Source organism: Musca autumnalis, unplaced genomic scaffold (assembly GCF_047663935.1).
Source record: "Musca autumnalis isolate F117 unplaced genomic scaffold, ASM4766393v1 scaffold_1, whole genome shotgun sequence".
NCBI lineage: Eukaryota > Metazoa > Arthropoda > Insecta > Diptera > Muscidae > Musca > Musca autumnalis.
The window spans coordinates 2154664-2181872 of NW_027411644.1; the positions used below are offsets into that span (position 1 = coordinate 2154664).

Consider the following 27209-nt stretch of genomic DNA (forward strand, 5'->3'; position numbering starts at 1 on the left):
TATAAAATATCGCTAATTTGCACAAAGTGCATACAATTTTTGTCCGCATCCGATTTCAGTGTCCACCATGAAAATCTACATCGATATATATATACTTCAAGGCGATCAATCAAGACCCGTGGATGTAGCATCACACACTGTTTTTTGGATAAAATGAATGTAGCTTCCTTATCAGTGAAGTTTTGAAATCTTTGTTTCCGCTAAAACGAAGATGCTGCGCTAGTTTTTTCATTGCAGTGGAAACGATCCACAGAAAACGCGATAAACTACGCGATATTTTCAAAAACAATTTTAGGTGATTTTTCTACTTTGGAATTTCTCGTAACTCGCGTTTTAGTAGATGGATTTTCACGAGGAATGATTTATTGGATCCGGAACGTAAAAAACTAAAATGTACAATAGAGTACGTGGTATTCTAGAGACAATTGCAAATTATACAATTGCAGACTATATTCACAATATACGTTTTAAATAACTCAGAATCGCAAGTACTACAATCCTATATATGATTTTTTGAAAAACATGTTTGCGGAAAGAAATTAATTAATTTTCAAATTAATTTTCAAAAAAACACTGTAAATCTGGCTTCAAAATGTGAGCATCATTTAATGGTAGAAGCAGTTCAAATTTTGAAAAGTAATACATTAGTGAGGTTATCCTTATTTAGTTTGCTTCTACTTTTACTTTGACAAGAAAATCGAGAGAAGTGTGGTTTACTCACAAATCGAGAGAAAACAAAAAAAGACATGTTGGCTTCGACCCATTTTTACCCACTTTCTATTATAAATATAGCCACAGCTTCTACGCAATATTTTTTGCCACTTCCAAAAACATTTCATTTTATCCACAAATATTTAATTTGTATAATATACAATCAAAAGTCGCGTGTTGTAAAAGGGTAAACCTTGGCTTCAGCTATGTTAAATTTTCAAAAATATTGGTGATATATATATATATATATATATATATATATATATATATATATATATATCGATTTCGATGAAATTTGGTATGTGTGACTGAATGCGGTCTAAAAATAAATGTGCCAAATTATATCGATGATATAATCGGTCCAGATTTGGATATAACTCCCATATATCTGTCCGATTTGGATGACATTTGGAATGTGTGACGGAATTTTGTCTAGTAATAAGTGTACCATATTATATCGAAATCAATTCAGATTTATATATATCTCCCATATACTACACATTCACAGTGGTGTAAGGTATCATATAGTCGGTCCCGCCCGACTTTGATCCTTTCCTTACTGGTTTATTTATGAGGATGTTTTACAATGTTGCAAACAGTCACTGTAACCAGAGAGCTTAACATAACCAAAATAGCTTGACCGTATCTATGTTTCTTACTAATTCCTATTCTTTATGAATATAATAAAATCCGTTTGAAACAATCACACGACATCTTCTTAACAAACTCATGTTTAAAAAACACCGCAAACATATTTTTGGTGACCTCGGATAACGAAAATCTGGCCGAAAATCGTAAAATGGGGTCCTGAGCTATATCTCAAACAAAAGCTGATAAAGAAAACTTGCTTCCAGATTTGAAAATAATTCGCCAATTTGACCGGTGTAATCAATTCCTATTCATTATGAACTCCATATCAGAATCCTAAAATATGCGTCTAAAATCCTCATCAAAATCAAGGGAAGTCTTCAAAAGCGTTTTATTTTAAACAAAACAAACTTTGATGTGTTGCTGGATTAAAAAGAACGGTGTGTAAGTACACCTTCAATTATCTTTTGGTTTTTGTTGAAACAGTAATAAGTGAACATTTTTTTATTTTTTGTATTTTTTTTTTTTTTAATCTATGTATTACTTTTTAAGATCATTTAAGCTCAAAAATGAATAAAAATCGAATGAAATGTCCAAATAATCTTTTTTTTCTTAATTTCTTATGTGGTGCCTTGTTCTCTGTGAGCAGGTCTGATTTATGGGAACAATTTATATTAAAATTAAGAGAAATTAGGAAAACTCTATTTCATCAAAAACGATTCCCTAGACACGGTGCGCCTTAACTAAATTTTCTGAAATAAAGAAAAATAAAAAAAATCGCCGGATCGATTTTTAAATAAATCGCGGTCAAACTTGACATTTTTAGGGGTTTTTTAGGTTTTCGCGATTTTGCTTGGAAACCGCAAGCCCTATCGAAATGGGATTAAAGAAAAGTGGAAATTATCTACAAGATTGATCTCAATGGATTTTTACAGGTTTTACCATTTTTGAGATTTAGAAGTTGAAATTGGGGCAATGTACCGACTGTATGGCCCCCTATTAAACAATGTCATGCAGGGTGCACCTTAACTAACTTTGAATGAAACCCGCTTACACCTGGGAAGTTTTAGCGGATTCTGAAACAGCAATGTTCATAGAAGAGAAAAATCCAAAAACAAGCAAAAAATCACTGGAAGGATTTTTAAATAAATCGCGGTCAAAGTTCACATTTTTAGGTTTATTTTAGGTTTCCGCGATTTAGCTTGGAAACCGCAACTCCTATCGAAATATGTCTGTAGCTGTGAAAATTCTCCAGAGGATTGACCGTTATGATTTGTTCCTTTGTTTTATCATTTTTGAGATATAGAACTTCAGGTAACATTTTTAGATTTTTTTGTTAGGCTTTCACGATTTGCTTAAGAACGGTAAGGCTTATGGAAATGGGACTAAAGAAAATCTTATAGCTGTAAAAATTTTCTATAAGTTTGGGTTTCGTAATTTTTTCCTAGGTTGTACCATTTTTGAGATATATATGTAAGTATAAGTTGGGAAATTGCAGTCATGACCTGATTTTATAAGGAGACGATATAGTCAGTAAATTGTCAAAATTTGAACTTCTATGTTTCAAAAATGGTAATATCTACGAAAACATCATAAAGGAAATCTTGTAGAAAATTTTCACTGCTACAACACTTTATTTAATCCCATTTCGATAGGGCTTGCGGTTTCCAAGCAAAATCGTGAAACCCTAAAAAATCCCTTAAAAATGACCGCGATTTATTTGAAAATCCCTCCGCGATTTTTTTTTTGTTTTTTTGATTTTTCTCATCTATGAACATTGTAGTTTCAGAAGCCGCAAAAACTACCCAGGTGTAAGCACCTTTCATTTAAATTTAGTTAAGGCGCACTGTGTAGATTAAACAATTAAGAAAAACAAGTAAACATACCCTCAGCCTGTGTGAATTGAATCACCCTTTTCCCAAAAACATATGTATTTAGGGGGTCTTCAAAATAGGGGGTCTTCAAATAAGATTTCAAAAGTTTTGCGGTGGAGGTACCTAGAGGAATGGACCGACATAGTCTATTTTGAAAGTCTGTCTTATGTTGGGAGTCATTCCTCCCGATAGGACCATTATATCAGGAAACATGGCCCACGAAAAACATCATATCGCTGCAAACAAGGCTACTAGGAGTACCTTCGGTAAATTGCCATAGGATTCTCACACACATCCTTAACCGCACTTAAATAAAAATGTTTACCATTTGTGTGGGTGATACCCTAGGGCAGTGTCGCCCATAATATTTCCATCAATACTAAAGCATGTTTGTATGCATGGATGAAAAAAACAACAACCACATGATATTCATCGTTTGTTTATGTACACGTACACTGTACGTGAGAGAGAGAAGCAAATGCAAAAACAACTCAGTGGGCGCCCACACTATACAAAGAAGCAAAGAAGCGCGCCCCTGCCCTAGGGAATTGACCGATAGAGCCCACTTGAAAACCTAAACCAAGTTTGAATAAAGTATTATGAGATCCAAAGTTTCGGCCAAATCGATTGCTCCGTTTATGAGATATTGCGCTCACCATTTTAGTGAATATTTTCGAACTTTTGTGGGGGAGGTACCGGAACGAGTGGACCTTTAAGCACCATCTTCGAATTTCATCTAATATTCGAAGAAATATTACGATATGCAAAGTGTGGATAATCGCAATATTCGGTTCGGGAGTTGTCCTGCGCACTAGCCAGCCAGACAGGCAGACGGACGGACATTGTTAAATCGACTCCAAATTGTCTGAAACGGATTTCGTGCAAACATTCTTGGGGTCTAAAACCATTATTTCGGTGAGACACATTTTGCCCGTATGAAAGTGTGTATAATTAAAAATATTCACTTATTTGTGTTTCAACAAAAACCGAAAGAGAATTGATGGGACAAATTTCCCCGTTCTGAGCAGAGCTGCCATAAATGAACAATTAATACATATGTAGATAGTCAAAATTACTCTTAAATACGTTTTAAGGGAAAAAATTAAACAGCCTTTTTTGTTGGCATTTTTTACGTTTTTTAATATTTTTAAGACACAGAGGGCATCTAAACAATTATAAAAAAAAAATTGTTTAAAAACAATAACAAAGCAATCCGTAAATGTTTATTTATGTTGTAACAACGAAAAAGAGAAACAAACCATAGCAACGCTGGCGTGCGAGAAAGCCCATCTATGAATTAATCAGGGCAATCATGAATAAATATTCCGTGCGGAATTTTTTCCCTTCCCCCAATTTTACAATTTTTAATTTCCATATTTATGTCCAAAAAGGGAATATTTTTGTCGATTCGGCGAAATATTCCATAATTAAGTGATTCTAGTAGGTTTTCAAGGTTTTTTTTTTTTAAATTATGTTCCGCGCGGAAAATTCCGAGGGAAATATTCATGGCTGCCCTGAATATGAAACAATTCTAAATATTGGTTTTTGCAATTCTTAAGTTGTCTAACTGTATGTACTTTTTTACGCACTCAAATTAAGAGAGAATAGGTTCGCTCTGTTTCTCTCTTCGTCTTCTCGTAAATAGTAATAGTCTCAGGGTGTTCAAAAAAAAAAACAAAAATGCTTTTTAGCATGTTTTGGTAAACTATTATCGCAAAAGAACAACAAAAATAAATATAAATGTTTTCTCATTACAATCGCAAACTTACACTTACGGTCAAAAATATGTCTACTCTTTAATAGACAGGCTGTAGAGTGAATGGAACAGCTTTAAAAAGGACTTTAAATATTTAATATTTATCAAGAAATAATTAAACAACAGTTCATTGCAAAAAAAAATGTTTAACATTCCAACATTATTCAAGTAAATGATTCGCGCATAGAGTTGGAGTACAATTGAGGATCACTATAGTATTTTTTTTATGAAACTATTTCAGAATAACTGTGCTTTTCTTAAAAAGCTGAATGAGTACCAGTTTGTTTTTTTAAGATGACAAAAATACAATTTCCTGAGTTCTGATTTTTTATATAACATTAGGCCATAACCGGAGAGGGTGTTTTAGAAAAATATTATATTCATATTGTTAATAATTTCAACATGGGATATGTAAAACAATATTTGTTTTTATATTTCAAACATAAGTCGTTTGTAAAAATTGTATCACTTTTACCTCTGACTGTTACGACGCTGGGACATTTGCGTGTATGTGTGCATAGATACAGCTGATATAAAACAATTTTGTAGAACACGCATATCAGTGCTGACAGTGGCCCAGAAAAATTATGAGAAGCCTAAGTGAAATATTTGAAAGATAACATATTTTTGTTGTTGTTACAAATGATTTTTTAAATAATAACAAAAAACAATATTTAACTACCGTAAATCATTGTTATTATGAATGAGTGATGAGTGATTACACTAAAGTTATTGTTCTTTTTTAACAGACTTTACTTTGGGACACCGTACCAAAATACATACTTTGGCAACTTCAGATGCCAAAAACTTGTTTGGCGGCAGTCTTAAAATCAATGTCTGCTGAGACTGACCATTTTGGAATAGTAAAACGTGAAACGTTCGTCTTGTTGTACTTAAAAAAAAAAGAGAAAAATAAAATACACAATTGAATATTCCGCACCTATAGCTTTTTCGTCGGTTGTGTAATTCATTCCAAAAGGAGAGCGTACGGTTGCCAAAATTCTTAGCATTGAATGCACGTGGAGCGTGGGTAATTTACATTAATTATGTCGAATAGAAGTAAACAACACAGAAAATGGAAGCAAAACAAAAATAATAAATCTGATCAGCTGAAATATATTTCGAGTTATGTGTGAATGAATGAAAGATGATTTATGAAAAAAAAAACAATAATTTGTTTAACGATAAAAATGTAAAAAACACTCATTCACTAGTGCCGGCGATTGGCAAAACACTAGCAAATAACTTATTGCTGAAAGAGCAAAATAAGCAAAGTACAGATTGCTTGCACAGTGACAAAATGCTTTAAAAATGTTTATTACATATTGATTACAAATCCACTATTAATTTATGGATATTGAAGTGTTTTACCTTTCTAACTTTTTTGGTTCTACAAGCGTTTGTATATGAGAACACACCAATACTTTGGAACGAAAATTCCTAGAAAGAAAAAAGTGAAATGACAAAATGTCAAGTAGTTTCCATTTCACATTCTTATGGAACAAGAATTCAGATCCAGGACCAAAGAAATATATACGCTTAATAACTTATACAGTGTGTAAAGCTCATATTCGAACACCGTTCAATAGTGAGCAAAATCGTTTTTATTACAGATTTGGCAGAAACAAATGTTATGCTTGGCTACACTTTTGTTGGGCTTAGTTTTGAATTATACAAAAATATGTTATTATTAAAAGTTTGGATAAGATATAGGGCCATTATTATATGCTTTCTTTTACTGTTGGATAGATTTGAAAAAGCAAAATAAACCAATTTGGAGGCTTTAAAAATATAAGTTTCACATTAAAAGTTAATGGTAAGAATGTCCTCCTTGAAAATTAATGATCACTTTTAATTTTAAGTTAACCAGTACGCTAGAAATCTGATCGTAAAATCCAAACTTTATAAAAAGAAGACTTATAATAATGGGGGATAGTCTAGTAAATTGTGTATAACACTCAAAACATCGTTATCGATATGAAAAAGTTAAAAATTAATGTCAATTGTCCAAAAAGTGACAATTATTTTTAAACATTTTCAATCTAATAAATTCTACATTTGAGTGTGCAAATGCGCAAATGCGATTAATAACAAGTTTACAAATTTTTGATGTTCGAATTGGAGTTTTGCATACTGTATTTTGAATAGATGATTAATGGACCCTAATGTTTTAAGAAATGTTATTGCGTGAACAAAATACAAACAGTGACTGTGCAAAATCTATAAGATAACATTCTATTGCTGCACATTGATATCGGAAAAAATATTTTTCCAAAGCTGCACAATTTACATTCTTTAATAAGGACAGTAATAGCACGTTTACATATAATCTGATTTAATAAACCAACTTGGTTTCAGATTCCATTATGTATACGTCAAATAAATGCTTATAAAGAAGGATAACCCGACAAAACTATAATATGTATAAGCAGGCTATAACAGTCGAAGTAGTAGTTTTCGCGCATAATAAGTAAAAATTAAACAACTTGTATCGATCTTCTTGATTCAATGAGGGAAAATTCAATGTTTAAAATAAATGCAAAGATATAAGTTACACATTTTTGGTAGCATAGTATCAAGGCACATTTATAGAAGGTAGAAGTGACAATCAGATGTTTTTTTTACTTTTTTTGTAAATTTGGTTTTCAAAATGTAATAGGGTCTACTCGTGAAATTTGAAACTTCGAAATTTGCTACCATAAAATACCACTTCTCATCATAAACGTCTAATAAAAATTACCTACGAGAGTTCTGAATGCGTTATATTAACATTTTGATTCAAATTTGTTCTATTTTAGATGATTTTCAAAATGTATTCATGTTTTTCCTGAAAAAAAAAATGTGGAAGACCCCATTATTCAATATTTATTTTTGACAATTGATTTTCAATAACAACTATATTGTTTTTGTAAATTTGTTAGTTGTTGTAATTCATGCACATACCTTATATGAATTTGCCTTGCATAGTATAATTACTACAAGGTAGGACAACGTGCTGATACATTTTCAAAAAAAGAACCACCTATTGCATATTTATTTATAGAAATTCTGACAGAGCAAATATTTTTCCTATTTTTTTCGAAACTACCCTAACTTCTAGATTATTGTACCATATTAAGTACTGTGTAATTACGAGCTATGTGTGTATAAACTATAATAAATTTGTTGCAAAGTATGTAGTTTTGCAGTTTTGCAAACAACGCAAAACGGTGAAATGGATGACGTGATGCATTGTAAATGGGAGACCGAAACTAAATGTACACATTCATTGCCACAAAGGAATACTATGTATTTTGAGTTTAGTTAATTTTGCGAATAAAATACCCAGTGTGCATTCATTTTCCGTTTGTTTACAACAGAAATGACATTTAAATTAAAAAAAAAAACTAAAGCTTGAAGTTTTTAGCTTTTAGTTGTTTAGTTTTGAAGTGAACGTTCAACAAGCAAGTACCAACGCAACTAACCAACATCCCATCGGTTTTGTGGCATTTTTGCGGCTAAAATATCTTTCAGATAATAACAACAAGTTCCAGCTATTGTAGCAAACGAAATCGCAAACCTGGTGCTTGCACTGAACAGTGAAGATGTCAACAACTACTTTTAAGATAAATGGTGTTCCATACACAGGTTTGTGCGATCAATGGTTTTGAGGAAACAACTTGCTGATGATTAAATTTTTTTGCGTTTGACAATTGTTTCCTTTTGTAGTGAATCTTTCAACGCTGGCTCCTGACATAACATTGAACACGTTCATCAGGGACCATGCTCAATTGACGGCAACGAAATTTATGTGCTTGGAAGGAGGATGTGGTGCTTGTGTTGTATCGGTCAAGGGTAAACATCCAGTTACGGGTGAAACGAAAACATGGGCAGTAAATTCGGTGAGTTTTCTTCTTTACATTATTTTTTTACCAATCTAACTAAAGACTTTTGTTGAATGTATCATGAAATGAATTTAAATCTTGTTTATTAAATCTACTATGCACCTCAACATGGTTAAATAGACCAAATTTCTTCGACTCCATCTCATATTAATTCGTATGATAAAAATCTCCATCGCTAATAAAGCGGTTAAATTTCATTCAAAATAATAGTATAAACATTTTAATGAAATCCTATATACAGAAACACATACAAATGCAAGTACTCGACATGCAATGCCGTTTCTCTAATTAAAAAGTCTGGTTGATATTTTTCAATTACTAAGAATCGAATTGATGTTATTATATTTGAATACAAATTGAAAATACGGAAAATTATAGAATAGAAGAAAACTGAATTATATAAACTTTCCTTTATATGTATATGATTTACGTACGTACATACGTACAAGGGAGACTTCTCTTATATCAGTGAGTGCACTCCGATTCATATTGGCTCAATGATATTAGGCCTACTTTTTATACAGAGGAGTCCGAACGGCGTATTTTTTATGGTTGAATTACTCAGGAAATCTAAGGCAATGCAACACTGAGGGGATTTGCAAACGCTTAAAATTTTGATGTTCTGGTCAGGTATTGAACCGCACACCATCTGAGTGAAGACGGCGGATGTGCTTATATGCACCACGGAGGATCACAAATAATTATGATTTGACTATGTTTGTTTTTAAAGCGTTATATTTCAAATGTAAATTACTTTGATGTATTAGAAATAAAACTTTAAAATTTGTGTTCCATACGCTTGATTTTATATTGAGCATATTGGAACACATTAACACCTGAATATTTCTAAATTTAAACGATAATTGGATCTGATGAAATTTCAAAAATGAAAATGTCAAAGTGATGTATGGAACACTTGTGCTTGCACCGAAACAAGTAATTTTTCGCAATTTAGAAAAAAATGTTAACGTTATTTGTGAGTTTTTTAATGATTTAGCTCAGGCATTCGCCTAAGCAAATTGAATTTGTAAACAATAACTACATACATATAAATTAATTGAGAATAGAAATAAAAATAGTAATTATTGTATTGGCGTAGTAAACTCTTATTGGCATACATACCCGCATGTGTACATATGTATGTATTACAGGGAATATCTAATATTTCATCATTTCAGTGTCTTACTCTGCTGAATACTTGCAGCGATTGGGAAATTACAACTTGTGAAGGAATTGGCAATAAACGTGATGGCTACCATCCGATACAAAAACGAATGGCCAAAATGCATGGAACCCAGTGTGGATTCTGTACACCAGGTTTTGTCATGAACATGTACAGCTTGTTGGAATCGAAAGGGGGCAAAGTGACCATGGAAGAAGTGGAAAATTCTTTTGGTGGTAATATCTGTCGCTGCACTGGTTATCGACCAATTTTAGATGCAATGAAATCCTTTGCCTCGGACAGTAACATAAAAGTACCCGAAGAGTGCCAGGATATTGAGGATCTCTCAACGAAGACATGCCCGAAAACAGGGCAAATGTGTGCGGGCTTATGCCACAAACCCTTACAAACTTTAAGCTACGACGATGGCAGCCAATGGTATTGGCCCAAAAATCTTGATGATTTGTTTGAAACTTTGTCAAAAATCGACTCTAATCAGGATTATATGCTTGTTGCTGGCAACACAGCCCATGGCGTTTATCGTCGATCAGAGTCGTTGAAACATTTTATTGATGTTAATGCAATCGCTGATTTGAAGAAACATGATTTGTCTAAAGATAAATTGACATTGGGTGGCAATCTTAGCCTCACAGAGGCAATGGATATATTTAAGGAGGCTTCGCAACAATCCGGATTTGAGTATTGTCAACAACTTTGGCATCATTTCGATTTGATAGCCAATGTTCCTGTACGAAATGTAAGTATCCACATATACATACATCGATATGAAGCCGTTGTTTCGTTACCGGTTTTGCTAGCATCAGTAGTTGTAGACAAAATAATAACGTCGATCAACTCAAATTGTTGCTTTCTAATATACATTCACCATTGATAAAACTACAGCCTTTTGGTGAATTGAAATCAAAAACAACAAAGGAAGCAATCAATTATTTTTATTTTGTTGGTCAGTGTAATGAGCTGGTAATGACAATGCTAATTAAGAGAAGCTTTAAAGTGAATATTCATAACTAATATTTCGCGTGTTGTAAAGTGATTTTGAAACAAACGTAATTAGTGGCGTAAATTAATGTCAAAAATTGTATCTTTACTGACAGACGGGCACATTAGCTGGCAACATTTATACCAAAAAGGAACATGAGGATTTCCCATCGGACATCTTCTTGACCTTTGAAGCACTAAACGCACAAGTAGTGGTAGGTTATTCAGGTGAGAAGCATGAAACGATTGCCTTATCTGAGTTCCTCAGGGACAAAACGGCGAAGACTGTAATCCTTTCATTCCAATTGCCAGCATATCCTAAGGAAAATTTCATTTTTAAATCATACAAGGTAAGTTAATATCCTTCAATTCTGTCTCAATTTTCCATCCGTCCCTACTGACACCTCATTTTCTGTTGAATAGATAATGCCACGTGCTCAAAATGCACACGCTTTTGTAAATGCCGCTTTTCTATTGGATGTCGAAATGTCTACCGGGAAGGTGAATAATTGTCGTATCTGCTTTGGCGGCATACGTGCTGAATTTGTCCATGCCTCAGCAGTAGAGGAGATTCTTAAGGGTCAGTGTTTCTATGACAAAGATGTTGTAGGAAAAGTTTTCTCCGAATTAGCACAGACGCTTCAGCCAAATGAAGTCTTACCCGATCCATCTCCGGATTATCGTCGCAAATTGGCATGCGGCCTCTTGTTGAAATTCCTCTTGGAGAGTGCACCTGAAGATAAAGTAAAACCGGAATATCGGAGTGGAGGTCCTATCTTGAAGAGGGAGCTATCATCGGGCATTCAGACTTTCGAAACTCAGAAAAAATATTACCCAGTTACCGAACCAGTTGGGAAAATAGAAGGTGGAGTAGACACACTCATTACAGCGAAATACTAATTTAAGCCTAATCTATTTGCACAGGTCTCATTCAGTGTTCCGGTGAAGCTACATACATGAACGACACCCTAACACCTCACAATGCTGTGTATTGTGCATTTGTTACTGCCACAAAGGTAGGCAGCACCATTGAACAGATCGACGCCTCTGAAGCTCTTCAGGTTCCCGGTGTTGTGGCTTTCTATTCGGCCAAGGATATACCTGGAACTAATACCTACGTTGACGAGGGTTTCGGTTATGAGAAAGAGGAAATATTCTGTTCGCAAACAGTCCGTTACTATGACCAGCCCTTAGGTATGATCGTGGCCTTGAGTAGTGACATTGCCAACCGCGCAGCTTCCAAAGTGAAAGTAATTTACTCCAAAGGGGCAGACTTGATAATGCCCACTCTACCAGACGTATTTGCAAATAATTGCATGGAACGAGTACACAGTATTAGCCCATCAAAACTAGAGGACATAAAGCTATCCGATGTAGCAGACATTTCTGGCAAGGGTATCTTCGAAATTGGTCTGCAATACCATTTTACAATGGAGCCACAGACTTGTGTGTCCGTACCATTTGAACAGGGACTTCAAGTGTGGGCCACAACACAATGGATGGATCACACACAAGCTGTGATTTCTAAAATGCTTCAAATAAAGGCAGCAGATGTGCAATTGAAAGTGAGACGTCTTGGCGGTGGGTATGGCAGTAAAATCACTCGAGGAAATCTTGTGGCCTGCGCTGCTTCTTTGGCTGCTTATAAACTAAATCGTCCCGCTAGATTTGTCCAAACCATTGAATCGATGATGAACTGCAATGGCAAACGATGGGGTTGTCGTTCCGACTACGAGTTCCACATTAAAGCTAATGGCAAAATTGTGGGTTTGAAAAATATTTTCTATGAAGACGCTGGTTGTACTTTGAATGAAAACCCCATTAAGGGTCATTCAACATTTTGTGCAAAGAATTGTTATGCATTCACATCAGACAACCTTAAGTTGGAGGGCAATGCCGTAGTGACTGACGCTACCAGTTCGACATGGTGCCGTGCCCCGGGATCAGTTGAAGGTGCGATCAAAAGTTATGTCCCTTCGTTTTTAAATCACTAATGTTTCTTCATGTCGACTCTTTATAGGCATTGCAATGATCGAAAATATCTTGGAACACATCGCATTCGAAGCTAACATAGATCCTGCTGATGCTCGCATGGTCAATATAGTGGATGGCAGCAAACTGAAAGAACTGTTACCTCGCTTCATTGCTTCTACCGAATATAGAAAGAGACGCCAGGAAATCGACGATTTCAATTCCAAAAATCGTTGGTTGAAAAAAGGTCTCGGTATTGCTATTATGGATTACCCCATCTTCTACTTTGGCCAGTATCCAGCCACCGTATCAATTTACCACACAGATGGCACGGTTGTTATTTCCCACGGAGGCATTGAAATGGGGCAAGGTAATTTAGAATGTTCACCCCCAGAAACCCCATTTCCCACTTCCTAATTTTTCTTTATTTTTTTTTGTCTAGGTATGAATACTAAAATAGCTCAGGTGGCCGCATATATATTGGGCATACCTTTAGAATTCATAAAAATCGAGTCAAGCGATACCATTAATGGTGCTAATTCCATGGTAACTGGCGGTGCTGTGGGTAGTGAAAGTTTGTGTTTTGCCGTACGTAAATGTTGCGAAGTACTGAACAACCGCTTGAAGCCTGTAAAGGAATCCTTGAAGAGCAAAGCTTCGTGGGTTGAGATCGTACAGACAGCTTGGGGTAAGAATATTAACTTGATTGCGAGTGACCACTACAAGAATGGTGACATGCAGAACTACCACATTTACGGCCTGGCTCTTACCGAAGTAGAGGTGGATATATTGACTGGCAATCATTTAATCAAACGAGTGGATATATTGGAGGATACTGGTGAAAGCTTGAGTCCCTACATTGATATTGGACAGATTGAAGGTGCTTTTGTAATGTGTCTGGGATACTGGCTAACCGAACAACTGGTCTATGATCGCCAAACCGGCCAGCTTATGACTAATCGCACATGGAATTACAAGCCACCCGGTGCTAAAGACATTCCCATAGATTTCCGTATTGAAATGTTGCAAGGTTCTGCAAATCCAGCCGGTTTTATGCGTTCAAAGGCCACGGGTGAGCCGCCTTGTTGCCTGGCCATAAGTGCCATTTTCGCTATCCAACATGCCATCCAATCGGCACGCAAAGATGCCGGTCTTAAGAGGGAATGGGTTCGTTTAGGTGCTCCCACAACGCCGGAAACAATTGTTTTGAACGCGGGCAATGAAATTTCTGCCTACGCATTGGAATAATTACATGCTCACTTAGGATAACATTTAGAATAGATACACAGTTGGTGACTGGGTTCATAGAATATATTTAATTAAATTAAAAAACAACTCAATTCGCACACAACTGTTTGTTAAACACTCGTTATAATAAAAAATTCCGTACATAATACACTGTTGTCTTTTTTAATTCGCCTAATGGAACAATAAGACTTTTGATTGATGTGACGATAATTTTTTGCAAAGATAAGAAAAAATCCTTATCTTATCTGATGACAAATCTATCATTCGCGATTACTACGTTACAAATGTTGTTTTAGGTCTTGTTTTATGTGTTTTTTTTAATGTTGGCAAAAATGTTCCCATATTCGTGTGGTTTTACTTTTACAGTCGATATCGCTTATAACGATTGTCAATGATAACGACATATTGGTTATAACGTCGAAATCCTACATGTACTGAATTCATACACTGAATGGCCAACACAAACAAATGTCGCCTTTAACGACTATTTTTTTTTGCCAAAAATTAATTAAGTTTGCTATCGGTTACAATCAGGGCATCGAAATTGAGCCATTTTTGGTTAGACTCCGACTCCAGCCCTTTTTTTCACGACTCTGACTCCATGTCCGGAGTCGACTCCGAAAATAAATTCCATGTAAGGTCAAATCCATCTACCAAATTGTGCCTGACGTATGTATCTTACATCGGAAAGTAGCAAAAAGGCATGTTATATTATTATAGATTAGATTAGTGGTTGTTGTATAACATCCATACATAATGTTTTCTTTTTACAGAATCCATAAAAAAGGTCCCACATCTGTCTATGTGACAAGAAAATGGGGCTCGGATAAGTTCAAAGAAAGTTAATCGGATGATATTCAGGAACTAATTATGAAAGTAATACCCCAGACAGACGGCAGCGTTAATTTGCATTAACTGCCTTAATTCAAATTAATTCGTGCATTATCCACATTCTTAATGCACAAAATCGAGCTGCATTTAAAAGGCATTTAGGTATTTCAATATGGCAATGCCGTAGAAGAGAGCCCATATTCATATGGAGGAGAGAACATATTCATGCTCTGAGACACAAGGAAAACAAAAAATACATTGCAAACAACAACAAAACAGCAATCAGCTGTTTCGTAAATGCAGAAACTGTCGTCTGTCAGGCCAAAATTAAATACTGTTATTAATGCAAATTAACGCTGCCGTCTGTCTAGGGTATAAGATTCAATTTGAGAAATTATGTTTGTTTTTTAATGTCATAAAAATAAAAATTTAACACACGACAACAAAATTAAATTGTGTTTTGTGGGGGCGTTAATGACAAATAGCAAGACATTGTCTGTAAAGCTGTCGTCGACGAAATTACGGGTTTTTTGTCTTACAAGTCGTCATCGACGACATCTTTGTTTACCTTGTCGTGCATTAATACTAGGACACTAGTGTGAAAAAGTCGTCAACGATCCCAAAGGGCTGTCTGCAAGGAGTCGTGAACGAATTGGAAATGTCGTGCACGATTCATGAATGTTGTCTTAAAGACACTTTCTATTGGGACTTTCTGAGTCGATTTAAGCATGTCCGTCTGTTTGTTCATGTATTTCTGTAAGCAAAGTACAGGTCGCTTTTATTATCCGATTCGAGTGAATATTGGGGAAAATATATGTATATATATATATATATATATATATATATATTGTTTTTGACTAAAGGACGAACACTATTTACTTTGGTAAAAATCGGTTCAGATTTCGATAACTCCGATATATATTTTTGCCCGATTTCAGGTATTTGGTGCACCAATCACGCTATGTATGTCCAATTTCATAAAATTTTAATTGTGTGACGGAATTTGGTTTAGAACAAAGTTTGGCATGTTATATTGATATCGGTTCAGATTTGGATATAGTTTCTATATATGTATGTTCACCCGATTTCATGTATTATATGCACCAAACAAGCAAATTCTGTCTAATTTAGGTCAAACTTGGAATATAACCAAGGGTTTGACTAGAAATAAATTTGCCCTATTAAATTGATTCTGATTTAGATATAACTCCAATATTGTTTTGCAATTATGCAATTAAAATACAATTTTTTGTGAGCATATCTACGATTTTTGGTATAGAGGTTAAGGAAAAAATTTGGTTTCAAATCCGTTCGCGTACATAAAATTGGCCGATGTGCGTAAAAGTTTTAGTGGTTTTTATTCTCATATATTTAAAAATGTCTTGTTTTCATGAGAAAATTAATACATAAATCGTTAACAGCTTTCCATATATATTTGTAGATGTTTAAGTACATATTTACAAAATTTATTTTTATTTTCGAGTTACTAGAACAAAAAAAAACATTTCTTAAACTGTTTTTAAGGGAAAATATATGGAGATCAAAGGCTGGGGGTCGAACAATTCTTTTTGGTGATGAAAGTCGATGAAGATAATATTACGAACCCAAACTTTTGAGTTATAGCGAAATGAATTCTTTCTTGACAAACTATACATACCTACACGACAAAAAACATAACGAAATTTGATCGCACCATAACTCAGAAGTTTGACCTACGGCATAGCTGTCCTTCCGGGTTCGTAATATTATCTTCATCGACTTTCATCGCCAAAAAGAATTGTTCGCCCCAAGCCTTTGATCTCCATATTTTTCCTTAAAAACGATTTAAGAAAACGGGTTTTTTGTTCTAGAACTGCCACTAACATAGTTTTCATAAGCGAATTAATTTAATTTGACTGACAACTCTATAAGCTTTTTAATGGTATACATATAAGTTTAATCGGTTACTTAAATCGGTTCAAAATCGGTTAATGTCGGAATATCCGGTTCAAAAATTGAGATAACCGGATGTAACCTACAAGAAAATTTGATATTAACGTGTTCGTCATTACAAGAGCTATTTGTCGTAAATATTTCAGAAGCACCCCAGATGCCTACATAAGCAATAACCAATTCTTATGCCTACATAACAAATAACGAATATACAGAAAAACAAAACATAGTTTAATTCTGAACCAAGTCCGAATAAATGTCAAAAATGACAATGAAAACGGGACAAAATCGATTAGTTGCCAAAGAGAACGTTACTTAAAATCTTCTGAGCAACATTTTTGTAGAATATTTGGATGCTGAAAAATCTCATCTTGTGGTACTTTCACTACGGTTCAAGAAATAAAGGACGAAAAGGATATGAAAGACAGTGAGTTAGAAGAATGAAATGTTCTACAAAAATATTCGCCAATTGATTTCACTGAAGACATGTCACCTCAAAACGCAAGAACGCCAAACAGAGATATGGAGCTATTTTCCCAAGTATTATAGGGAAAAAATCAAAAACTTCATCGCGCGATATCTCAGAAACTTGACCTATGGCGAAAATTTCCTTTTGGGTTCTTAGTATACTCATCAAAGGCTTTCATCTCCAAAAGAAATTTTCCACCCTCCAAAAATGCTGCTGCACAGTTTAATCAATTCAAATTTATTTTTCGTGTACGAATATAGGATTTTTATGTATTTCTTAATTAATTCATTTCGTAAGGTTATACAGGAGGCAAATTCGCCCTTTACTCTTTTCATCATGTCAAAATTTTTTGTAGCGAGAAATGCATCAGCAAAATTAGAACAATAAAATATTGTTGACAGACTTCAATGCAAAACACGACATAATGTACAACAAGACCAGGGAAAATGAAGACAAACCCCCAAAAAGCCAAAAAATGAGCCATGACTATTTTCACCTTTTTTGACATATGTAACTCAAAATGCGCAAAAAACGGCATGGTGTTTTAACGGAAGATCAAAGAGAACACTCAGGGGAAAAATACAAAAAAAAAATGCTCACGACCTTCTCGACACTCTTTTTTTCTATGCTTTAATACATTTCAAAATTGTGAAAAATTTGGACATATTTTGACGATTTTTTAGGCATATTTCTACAATAATTTCGTAAGAAAATTTTTTTCTAAAATATAAAGAAATACCTCTACTTCATACATCTATACTAAAATTGACAATTTTATATATTGAAAACTACGTTATCACCGTTCAAAACCACCCAAATTTGCGTTTTTTCAAAATATTTCTCAATTTTAACACAGTGCAACAAGAAAAGTAAACAACATACGGCTTTGCTATTTTGGATTGTGAGCTAGAATTTTGTACTCTTTAACCCTGTCAAGGCACATTATTAAAAAATTGTCTTTTAACTTTTCAATTAAGCGCCGTTTTTTGGAATTTTAACCCTACGTGCGTCGCACAGTGTTGCCGCTTCCATACAAATGTGGACAAAAATAGAAGGCGTTGACCTAGGTTGATGAATTTTTGCACAACTACTTATGAGGGCACAGGAATGAAAAATACCAACTTTGGTCCATATCGGTTCAGATTTGAATATAGCGCCCATATATATATTTTCCCGATTTTGCAATAACTCGGTCAATTTTAATCTAATAGCCTTCAAATTTAATATGTGATATTTTCTTAGGCTCCTGAGTAGTTTCACAAATTTTCGTAAAAATCGGTTCAGGTTTGGATATAGCTCCTATATATATCTTTCCCCGATTTTGCTATAAATCGCTCAGTTTTTGATGAATAGTCTTTAAATTTAACATGGGACGTTTCCCCAGGCCCCTTTTCAGTTTTACCGATTTTGATTTGATTTCGCAAAAATCAGTACCAATTTGGATATAGCCTCCATATATATCTTTCAACGATTTTGCTATAAATCGGTCAATTTTTGAAAAATAACCTTCAAATTTAGCATGGAATGTTTTCTTAGGCCTGTGCCCTCACAAGTACTTGTGCAAACATTCATCATCCCAGGTCAGCGATAAAACTGAACATGGGCCTGAGGAATCCCATGTTAAATTTGAAGGCTATTCATCAAAAATTGAGCGAATTATAGCAAAATCGGGGAAAGATATATATATGGGCTGTATCGAAATCTGATCCGATTTTTGCTAAAATCGGTGAAACTATTCAGGAGCCTAAGAAAATATCACATATTAAATTTGAAGGCTATTCGATTAAAATTGACCGAGTTATAGCAAAATCGGGGAAAGATATATATAGGGGCTATATCTAAATCTGAACCGATTGTTGTAAAAATCAGTGTAGCTACTCAGGGTCCAAAGAAAAGAACACATACTAAATTTGAAGGCTATTAGATCAAAATTGAAGGAGTTGTAGCAAAATCGGGAAAAGATATATATGGGGGCTATATAAAATCTGAACCGATATATCTCAGAAGGTTGCAGGGATGGGCAGAATGTTTTTACACATTTTGATTTGGAAGAGATGTCCAATTAACGGAAAACAGGAGCCAAGGTGGCAATAGGTGGCAATCAAAAGATCTGCTCTACTAAATATTAAGAATTTTAAATTTGTTTTATCAAATTTAAATTTTGATTTCTTGATAACAATACATTGCCCATATGCAGTTAATGTCACCTTTTTGTACTAAAACGTTATATTTATAGCCCACTCATCAAATCCCCATCCAAAACATTTAGTATTATCAACAAATTTTTGAGAAAATGTTATTTTGAATGACGTCTAATTTTCATATGAATATCGCCTTAGATCATCTGGGAAATATTTTTCATATTTAAAGAGCTATAACTTCATTATGGATGCAAATATCGACAAAATTCTTTCAGATTCCTTGTATCGGATGTGTTTACTGTAAGAAGAAAACATAAACATATGTAAAAGTTAACATCACATTTTTTGATTTTTGTCCAAGCGGCAACACTGTGCGTCGTTTACATGACTCTAGAGAAATGAGTAAAAACATTTTTAAGAATTTTTTTGTGTATTTTTGACCAATAAAATCGAATTATATAGCATAAAAGCAAAAAAAAATAACGATTCCTGTAGTGCGTTTCTGTAACTCATTTGTATAGTTACCGACAATAATCGGTAAAACTAAAATGCTTATAAATTCGGTAATTAACGATAATTTTCGGTAAATTAGCGACCAAAAGAAAGTAGTCGTAAACTTCTAACGATAGCAACAGTGTTGTCAACTTTTATTTGAACTTGTCATTCATAATTTTGCGTTTTAATTTTACCGACATTTGTCGTTAACTCAAAAAATGAGTTAGAGAATCGCACTACTGATCATGTTCTTGCGGATTACAAGTCTGTTTGAAAAACCTCTGTTTTCTACATTCGATAAAAACGATTATATGTATTTGTCATGAATCCCTAGAACAACAGAAGATCTTCTTTAAATTTGAGTGTTAATTAAATAGTGCCCTAAAATTGTATCTCTTACAAGAACTACATGTCTTTTCAGAGTAGAAGAATAGATTTTCTCTTAGAAGAGGATCATTTTATAAAAGACATTCTTTAAAAAACCATAAATGTTTTCTGAAAAACATTCAAAAAATTAGTAGTGCGATTTTATTAGTAGTGCGATTCCCTTATTTATTTTTTGAGTTACCGACAGAAACTGGTAAAATTAAAACGCAAAATTATGAATAAAAGGTTGATATAAAAGTTGACATGACACTTGCTATCGGTAGGACTTAGCGACATCTTTATATTTGTTATATTGGCTAAATTACTTGCTTAGCGAACTTATCTTTAAATCGAATTAAATTTTACAATAACAACATAACAAGATGGTTGTTATTGAAAGTAGTTCAGGGAAATATTCAGGAAATAACTACGGAAATTTACCATTGTATCTTAATTGCCAATTAATTAATTGGTTTCCATTTTAGCTTACCATAGACTTTATGTGATACTTTCTATACTTCATATCTTTACTGTGCGCCCTTTATAGAACAGATTAGAAATATATTTATTAAATTTATAATATTCTGCATAGACTCTAATGAATTTTGGTTAAAAAGTACACATTGTTTACTTTTCACAAATGTTACGAATTTTGGTTTGATGGGAATGCATTCTATCAAAACACTTAATTAGGGAATTATAATTATTTTTTATTGGAACAAATATAATTTATAAGAATGTAGCGAAGTCATATTGCCGTATCTAAATCACTGATCAGCGATTAAATGCTTATAATAGCTTAAGAACAAGTTTACTACGAGCTTAGTACGACAAAGCGTGTGTGGAAAAAATATATTTCTTGTTTTTTTTTTTTTTAATTTTATTTTGAAGAAGATTTTAAAATTGAATTTATCGAGTTTGTAATCATTGCGGATTTCAGTACTTGATTATTATTCTATTTGTTCACTTCTTAACGAACTGTGCACCAATACGCTTCTTAAAAGAACCTGGATTATGGGTAATGAAACAAGTAAACCTACATCACCAAATGCTGAGGATACCAACTCCTCCATTTCGTTTAAGATAAATGGAGTTTCTTATTCAGGTAATTTAGAGATGTGAGGCTTGGTATGAGAGAGTAATTTCTTATTGTTCTAGTGAACCCTTTGCAATTCGCTTCCGACACCACATTGAATACATTCATAAGAGATCATGCTCAGCTTACGGCCACTAAGTTTATGTGTTTGGAAGGAGGTTGTGGTGTTTGTGTAGTGACAATCAGAGGCAAACATCCAGTTACTGGAGAACTCAAAACATGGGCCAGCAATTCTGTAAGTACAATAGTGGAAATTGAATATATTCCTAACAATTCGTATGTCCCTTTAAAGGAGGGTTTTTGTCGTTTCCACTTTTGAGAATTCTGCTTTCACTTACGTGTACCCCTCAAAAACATGTTTTTTATGTTCGCAATGGAGAGCAAAATATATATTTTGTCCAAATCTCAATTTATTTTTGTATCTGTTGCAGTGCCTTACATTGCTAAACACCTGCAATGGATTAGAAATTATAACATGTGAAGGCATTGGCAATCAACGCGATGGTTATCACCCGATTCAAAAACGTTTGGCCACTATGAATGGTACTCAATGTGGATTTTGCACTCCAGGATTTGTTATGAGTATGTACAGTCTACTGGAATCCAAAAATGGCTATGCAACCATGGATGAAATTGAGAATTCTTTTGGAGGCAATATCTGCCGCTGCACTGGCTACAGGCCAATTTTAGATGCCATGAAATCCTTTGCCAGTGACAGTACAATTAGCATACCGGAAGAATGTCAAGACATTGAGGATCTGACGGAAAAGAAATGTCCCAAAAGTGGTGATCTTTGTGCTGGGCAATGTCACAATCCTTTTCAAACACTCAGCTATAACGACGGCACTCAATGGTATTGGCCCAAAAATCTTTCCGAAATATTTGAAATTTTTTCAATGTTGAGAGCTGACGCAGAGTTTATGCTTGTCGCTGGAAACACTGGCCACGGAGTTTATCGTAGGACTGAGTCCTTGCAGCACTACATTGATATCAATACAATTGCAGATTTGAAGAAATACAAAGTGTCAAAGGAGAATTTATCATTAGGTGCCAATCTCAGTCTCAGCGAAACCATGGAAATATTCCAGAAGGTCTCGAAACAACCAGGTTTCGAATATTGCGAACAACTGTTGAAACATTTCGATTTGATTGCAAATGTGCCCGTGCGAAACGTAAGTACTTACCAAATTGATTACTGTCGATTTCTGCCTAACACATCTAAATTCTTAAAGAGCGGGACATTGGCTGGAAATATTTCCATTAAAAAAATGCACCCTGAGTTTCCATCAGATATTTTTTTGACATTCAACGCATTAAATGTCCTGGTGAAAGTTGCGTCTGCCGCAGAAAAGCAAGAAACCATGTCTCTCTACAACTACACTTACACAAACAAGGCACCGAAAACGATCATCATAAGCTTCGAATTACCGGCGTATCCCAAGGAGAAGTTTATTTTCAAATCATATAAGGTATGTTGGCAAAAACAACAACAGATAACTACTAAATAAAATACTACAAACAATTACTACTAGATAATGCCACGGGCCCAAAATGCCCACGCGTATGTAAACGCCGCCTTTCTCTTGGAGTTGGAACCGAAAACGGACAAAGTACTTACTTCGCGTATATGTTTTGGTGGAATTAGGCCAAATTTCGTTCACGTCCCAACAATTGAAAGTATCTTAAGAGGGCGATGTTTCCATGACAAAAAAGTGGTGGAGGAAATATTTTCCGAAATGCAGAGTGCCATACAACCAGACGAAAGTCTTACGAACGCGTCACCGGACTATCGTCGTAAATTGGCTTCAGGTCTTTTGCTAAAATTCCTTTTGCTGACTGCCCCTGGAGATAAGGTAAAACCAGAATTCAGAAGTGGTGGCCCCACACTGAAGAGAGAGTTGTCATCGGGTATTCAAAGATTCGATACTAACAAAAACTTTTATCCTGTCACAAAAGCTGTTAAGAAAATTGAAGGTTTAATACAATGCTCCGGCGAGGCTAAATACATGAATGATACCCTTACATCTAGCAACACTGTCTATTGCGCCTTTGTAAGTGCTACCAAGGTAGGCTGCAACATTGAGATCATTGACGCGGCCGACGCTTTAAAAATCCCAGGAGTTATAGCCTTCTATTCGGCAAAGGATATACCGGGAATAAATTCATTCGTTGACCCAGCATTTCGTTATGAACCTGAAGAAATATTTTGCTCAGATTTGGTCAGATACTACGACCAGCCACTGGGTATGATTGTTGCCCTCAGTCCCGACATAGCTAATCGTGCCTGCACTAAAGTTAAAATTCTTTATTCCAAAAATGCAAATGTCGTTATGCCTACACTTGACGATGTCTTGACCAATAATCGGTTAGATCGAATCCACTGCTTACGACCTTCGGAACTGAAAGATATACAGCTCTCGCAGACGTCTGATATATCCAGCAAAGGTATTTTTGAAATGGGCTTGCAATACCACTTTACAATGGAACCGCAAACGTGTGTTGTAGTACCAGCAGAAGGAGGTCTACAAGTTTGGTCATCAACCCATTGGATGGATCACACGCAGGCTGCTATTGCAAAAGTGCTTGGTATTACGGCAGCTGCGGTTCAATTGAAGGTACCGCGCCTGGGTGGTACATATGGTTGCAAAACTACTAGAGGCAATGCTGTGGCATGTGCTGCCTCACTAGCCGCTTACAAACTAAATCGCCCGGCCCGATTTGTACAAACCATTGAATCCATGATGAATTGCAATGGCAAACGCTGGGCTTGCCGGTCGGACTACGAATTCCATGTAAAGGCTAATGGGAAAATAATTGGCTTAAGGAATACCTTCTATGAGGATGCTGGATATACTCTAAATGAAAATCCCGTTACATTGTTCGTCACACCACCCGCCAAAAACTGTTATGCCTTTGCAGCTGATAATTATAAACTGGAGGGCAATGCAGTGCTTACCGATGCCACAAGTTCCGCGTGGTGTCGAGCACCAGCCTCCCTTGAAGGTAACTATTCTCATGAGTACTTCTCCACTTAATTTCAATGCTCACACCCCTAGGTATTGCCATGATTGAGAACATTTTGGAACATATTGCATTTGAAGCCAACATTGATCCCGCCGATGCTCGTTTGATAAACATTGCAGAAGGCAACAAAATGAAGGAACTATTGCCATCATTTCTAGCATCCACAGAATATCGCGAAAGACGCAAAGAAATTGATGATTTCAATTTAGCGAATCGTTGGTTGAAAAGGGGAATTGGATTGGCCATTATGGACTTTCCTTTAGAGTATTCTAAGCAGTACAGTGCCACTGTGACCATATATCACATCGATGGCTCCGTGATTATTTCTCATGGTGGCATAGAGATGGGTCAAGGTAGGTGCTATTTGATGGGTCTACGATACATTTATCTGACTGAATATTCATCACGCAGGTTTGAATACTAAAGTAGCTCAAGTGGCCGCTTATGTCCTGGGCGTTCCGATGGATCTAATTAAAATTGAATCCAGCAATACTATTAACGGGGCAAATTCGGATGTAACCGCTTCATCTTTGGGCAGTGAGAGTCTGTGCTTTGCAGTTCGCAGTGCTTGCAATAAATTGAATGATCGTCTGAAACCTGTGAGAGATTCATTGAATACCGGTGCAAACTGGTTGGAAGTTGTTAGCGAAGCATGGCGTCGTTCCATTAATTTGATTGTTAGTGACCACTACAAAAGGGGAGACATGACGAATTATCACATTTACGGTTTAGCCCTTACCGAAGTGCAAGTAGATATTTTGACAGGCAACAACGTGATAAAACGTGTCGATATTCTAGAGGATGCTGGCCAAAGTCTAAGTCCATATGTGGACATAGGACAAATTGAGGGAGCTTTCGTAATGGGTCTCGGTTACTGGCTAAGCGAACAGTTGATCTACGACCGTCAAACCGGCCAACTTCTAACCAATCGAACATGGAATTATAAACCACCTGGCGCCAAAGACATTCCCATTGACTTTCGTGTGGAAATGTTAAAGGGTTCGTCAAATGCAGGAGGTTTTATGCGTTCCAAAGCGACTGGAGAGCCGCCTAGTTGTCTAGCGGTAAGTGTTATCTTTGCCCTACAACATGCTTTACAGTCAGCACGCAATGATGCTGGCCTGAAGAGGGAATGGTTGCGTTTAGGCGCTCCCACAACACCAGAAACAATTGTTTTGAGTGCCGGCCACGAAGTGTCATCGTTTTCTTTGGAATAAAATTGAAATGAATGTAATAACAAGTAATCAACAAGATAAGTAATAAATAACATATAATTCAATAAATAATGTATAATACAATAAATGTAATAAATTGATCCTAATAAAAGATGGGATTTAAAACTCGACCAGCTTTATACATATCTGTATTATTAATTTCAAGACAAAAAATGTCTATGTAAATAGAAATGCAAAACAATACATTATAAATGTTCTCAATAGAAAATTCCATATCAATATTAATATTGCATATAACTAAACTTTTTTTGTAATTTAATTTACGACATAAATGGAGTATACTAAATAAATATGTATGTATGTTTATATATCCCGAAGAAAAAGTCTTACAAAAAATTCATAACATATAAAAACTTCGATTTTAACATATTTAATAAAGTTTTTTTTGCCATGCACTAAAAGCTCAACAAGAATAAAATTATTAATTTCGCTATATATCATTTAATCAGCAGTCAGTTTTAATCAACGAATTAATTAATGACATAAGTTGAATCGGTTACTTATTTTTTTTTAAATGTCGGAATATCCAATTCCAAAATTTAGGTAACCGGATCTATATTCATAGGAAATTTTTATTAACTAAGACAATTGATGGTAAATATTTTATATTCTTTCTACATAACAAATACCGAAAATGCAGCAAAACAAAAAAAAAATTTTTTTTCTTAACAAGAACTAATTTATGGCAAAACTTTTTGGGTTCATAATATACTATTCGAAAAAGCTACACATTACTCTAAAGGAAGCAAGAAACGTGTTTTTAAGATACAAAAGATCGGTAAAATTTGTAGTTTTTATTAAAAAATCCCATCAACCAGAAGTGCCAAAAGTCCGACCCTGATTTTAACTTGGTTGAGTCCGAAGTAGAAAAATATTACAAGTATTACAATATAAGGCAACATTTGAGAAAGCGATGTCGTCTTGAATGGGACTTAAACTCCACAGTGACCCTCCATTTTTTGATGTACATATCGCTCATTTACTCAAAGAGAAACACATTTCAAAAAAGCTAGTTTCGAGAAAAACACTTCAATAGCGAACTTAACTATTGAAATTTGACATCCCAACTTAAAAAGATTATTACACAAAAACTAAAATAACTACTTGGTCTATAGTTTTAAAACAGCTAGCCAGATATCAGTGCTAAATTTCTGTTCAAGATCAAGCATGATTTGTATTGTTTTAGTGCTTCATAAACTCAAAAAACTGTTGTGTTGAATTATGCGAAGCTCGTAGTAAATGAGCTGTAACTCGTTGAGTTTTTGAAATATCAGCATGAAAATTTGACACAAGATAAAATAGAAGTCGTAGAAAAAATAGAAGTTGCTAACTCAGAAAACGCATTTTTTGACTTATGCCACTCTTTGAGTAAATGAGCGATATATATGCTTAATTGAAGCATGCTGTATGTTTATTTTCCAAATTGC

At 34.8% G+C, this 27209-nt stretch overlaps 2 protein-coding genes across 8 annotated transcripts in view; both read left to right on the plus strand.

The window, feature by feature from the left end:
- Nucleotides 1-14341, plus strand: part of LOC141405657 (uncharacterized) — a 90033-nt gene extending 75692 nt beyond the window's left edge. For 2 of the 7 annotated variants that reach the window (XM_073990800.1, XM_073990721.1), the window contains exons 2-9: nucleotides 8336-8556; nucleotides 8638-8810; nucleotides 9992-10732; nucleotides 11091-11324; nucleotides 11398-11839; nucleotides 11899-12927; nucleotides 12995-13315; nucleotides 13388-14341. In XM_073990800.1, the coding sequence (XP_073846901.1) occupies nucleotides 8514-8556; nucleotides 8638-8810; nucleotides 9992-10732; nucleotides 11091-11324; nucleotides 11398-11839; nucleotides 11899-12927; nucleotides 12995-13315; nucleotides 13388-14193 (3789 nt within the window). In that variant the 5' untranslated portion in view covers nucleotides 8336-8513 and the 3' untranslated portion in view covers nucleotides 14194-14341. Of the gene's footprint in view, nucleotides 1-5485; nucleotides 5960-8288; nucleotides 8557-8637; nucleotides 8811-9991; nucleotides 10733-11090; nucleotides 11325-11397; nucleotides 11840-11898; nucleotides 12928-12994; nucleotides 13316-13387 lie in introns of those variants that run through there. The other 5 variants (XM_073990381.1, XM_073990624.1, XM_073990290.1 and 2 more) reach the window with 5 other exon arrangements.
- A 6814-nt stretch (nucleotides 14342-21155) lies between these two features.
- LOC141390292 (uncharacterized) lies at nucleotides 21156-25890 on the plus strand. Its single transcript, XM_073963206.1, has 7 exons — nucleotides 21156-21532; nucleotides 21586-21758; nucleotides 21955-22695; nucleotides 22756-22992; nucleotides 23056-24526; nucleotides 24580-24900; nucleotides 24959-25890. The coding sequence occupies exons 1-7, from the start codon at nucleotides 21442-21444 to the stop codon at nucleotides 25762-25764; spliced, it is 3840 nt and encodes a 1279-aa protein (XP_073819307.1). The 5' UTR covers nucleotides 21156-21441; the 3' UTR covers nucleotides 25765-25890.
- Nucleotides 25891-27209: the final 1319 nt, after the last annotated feature.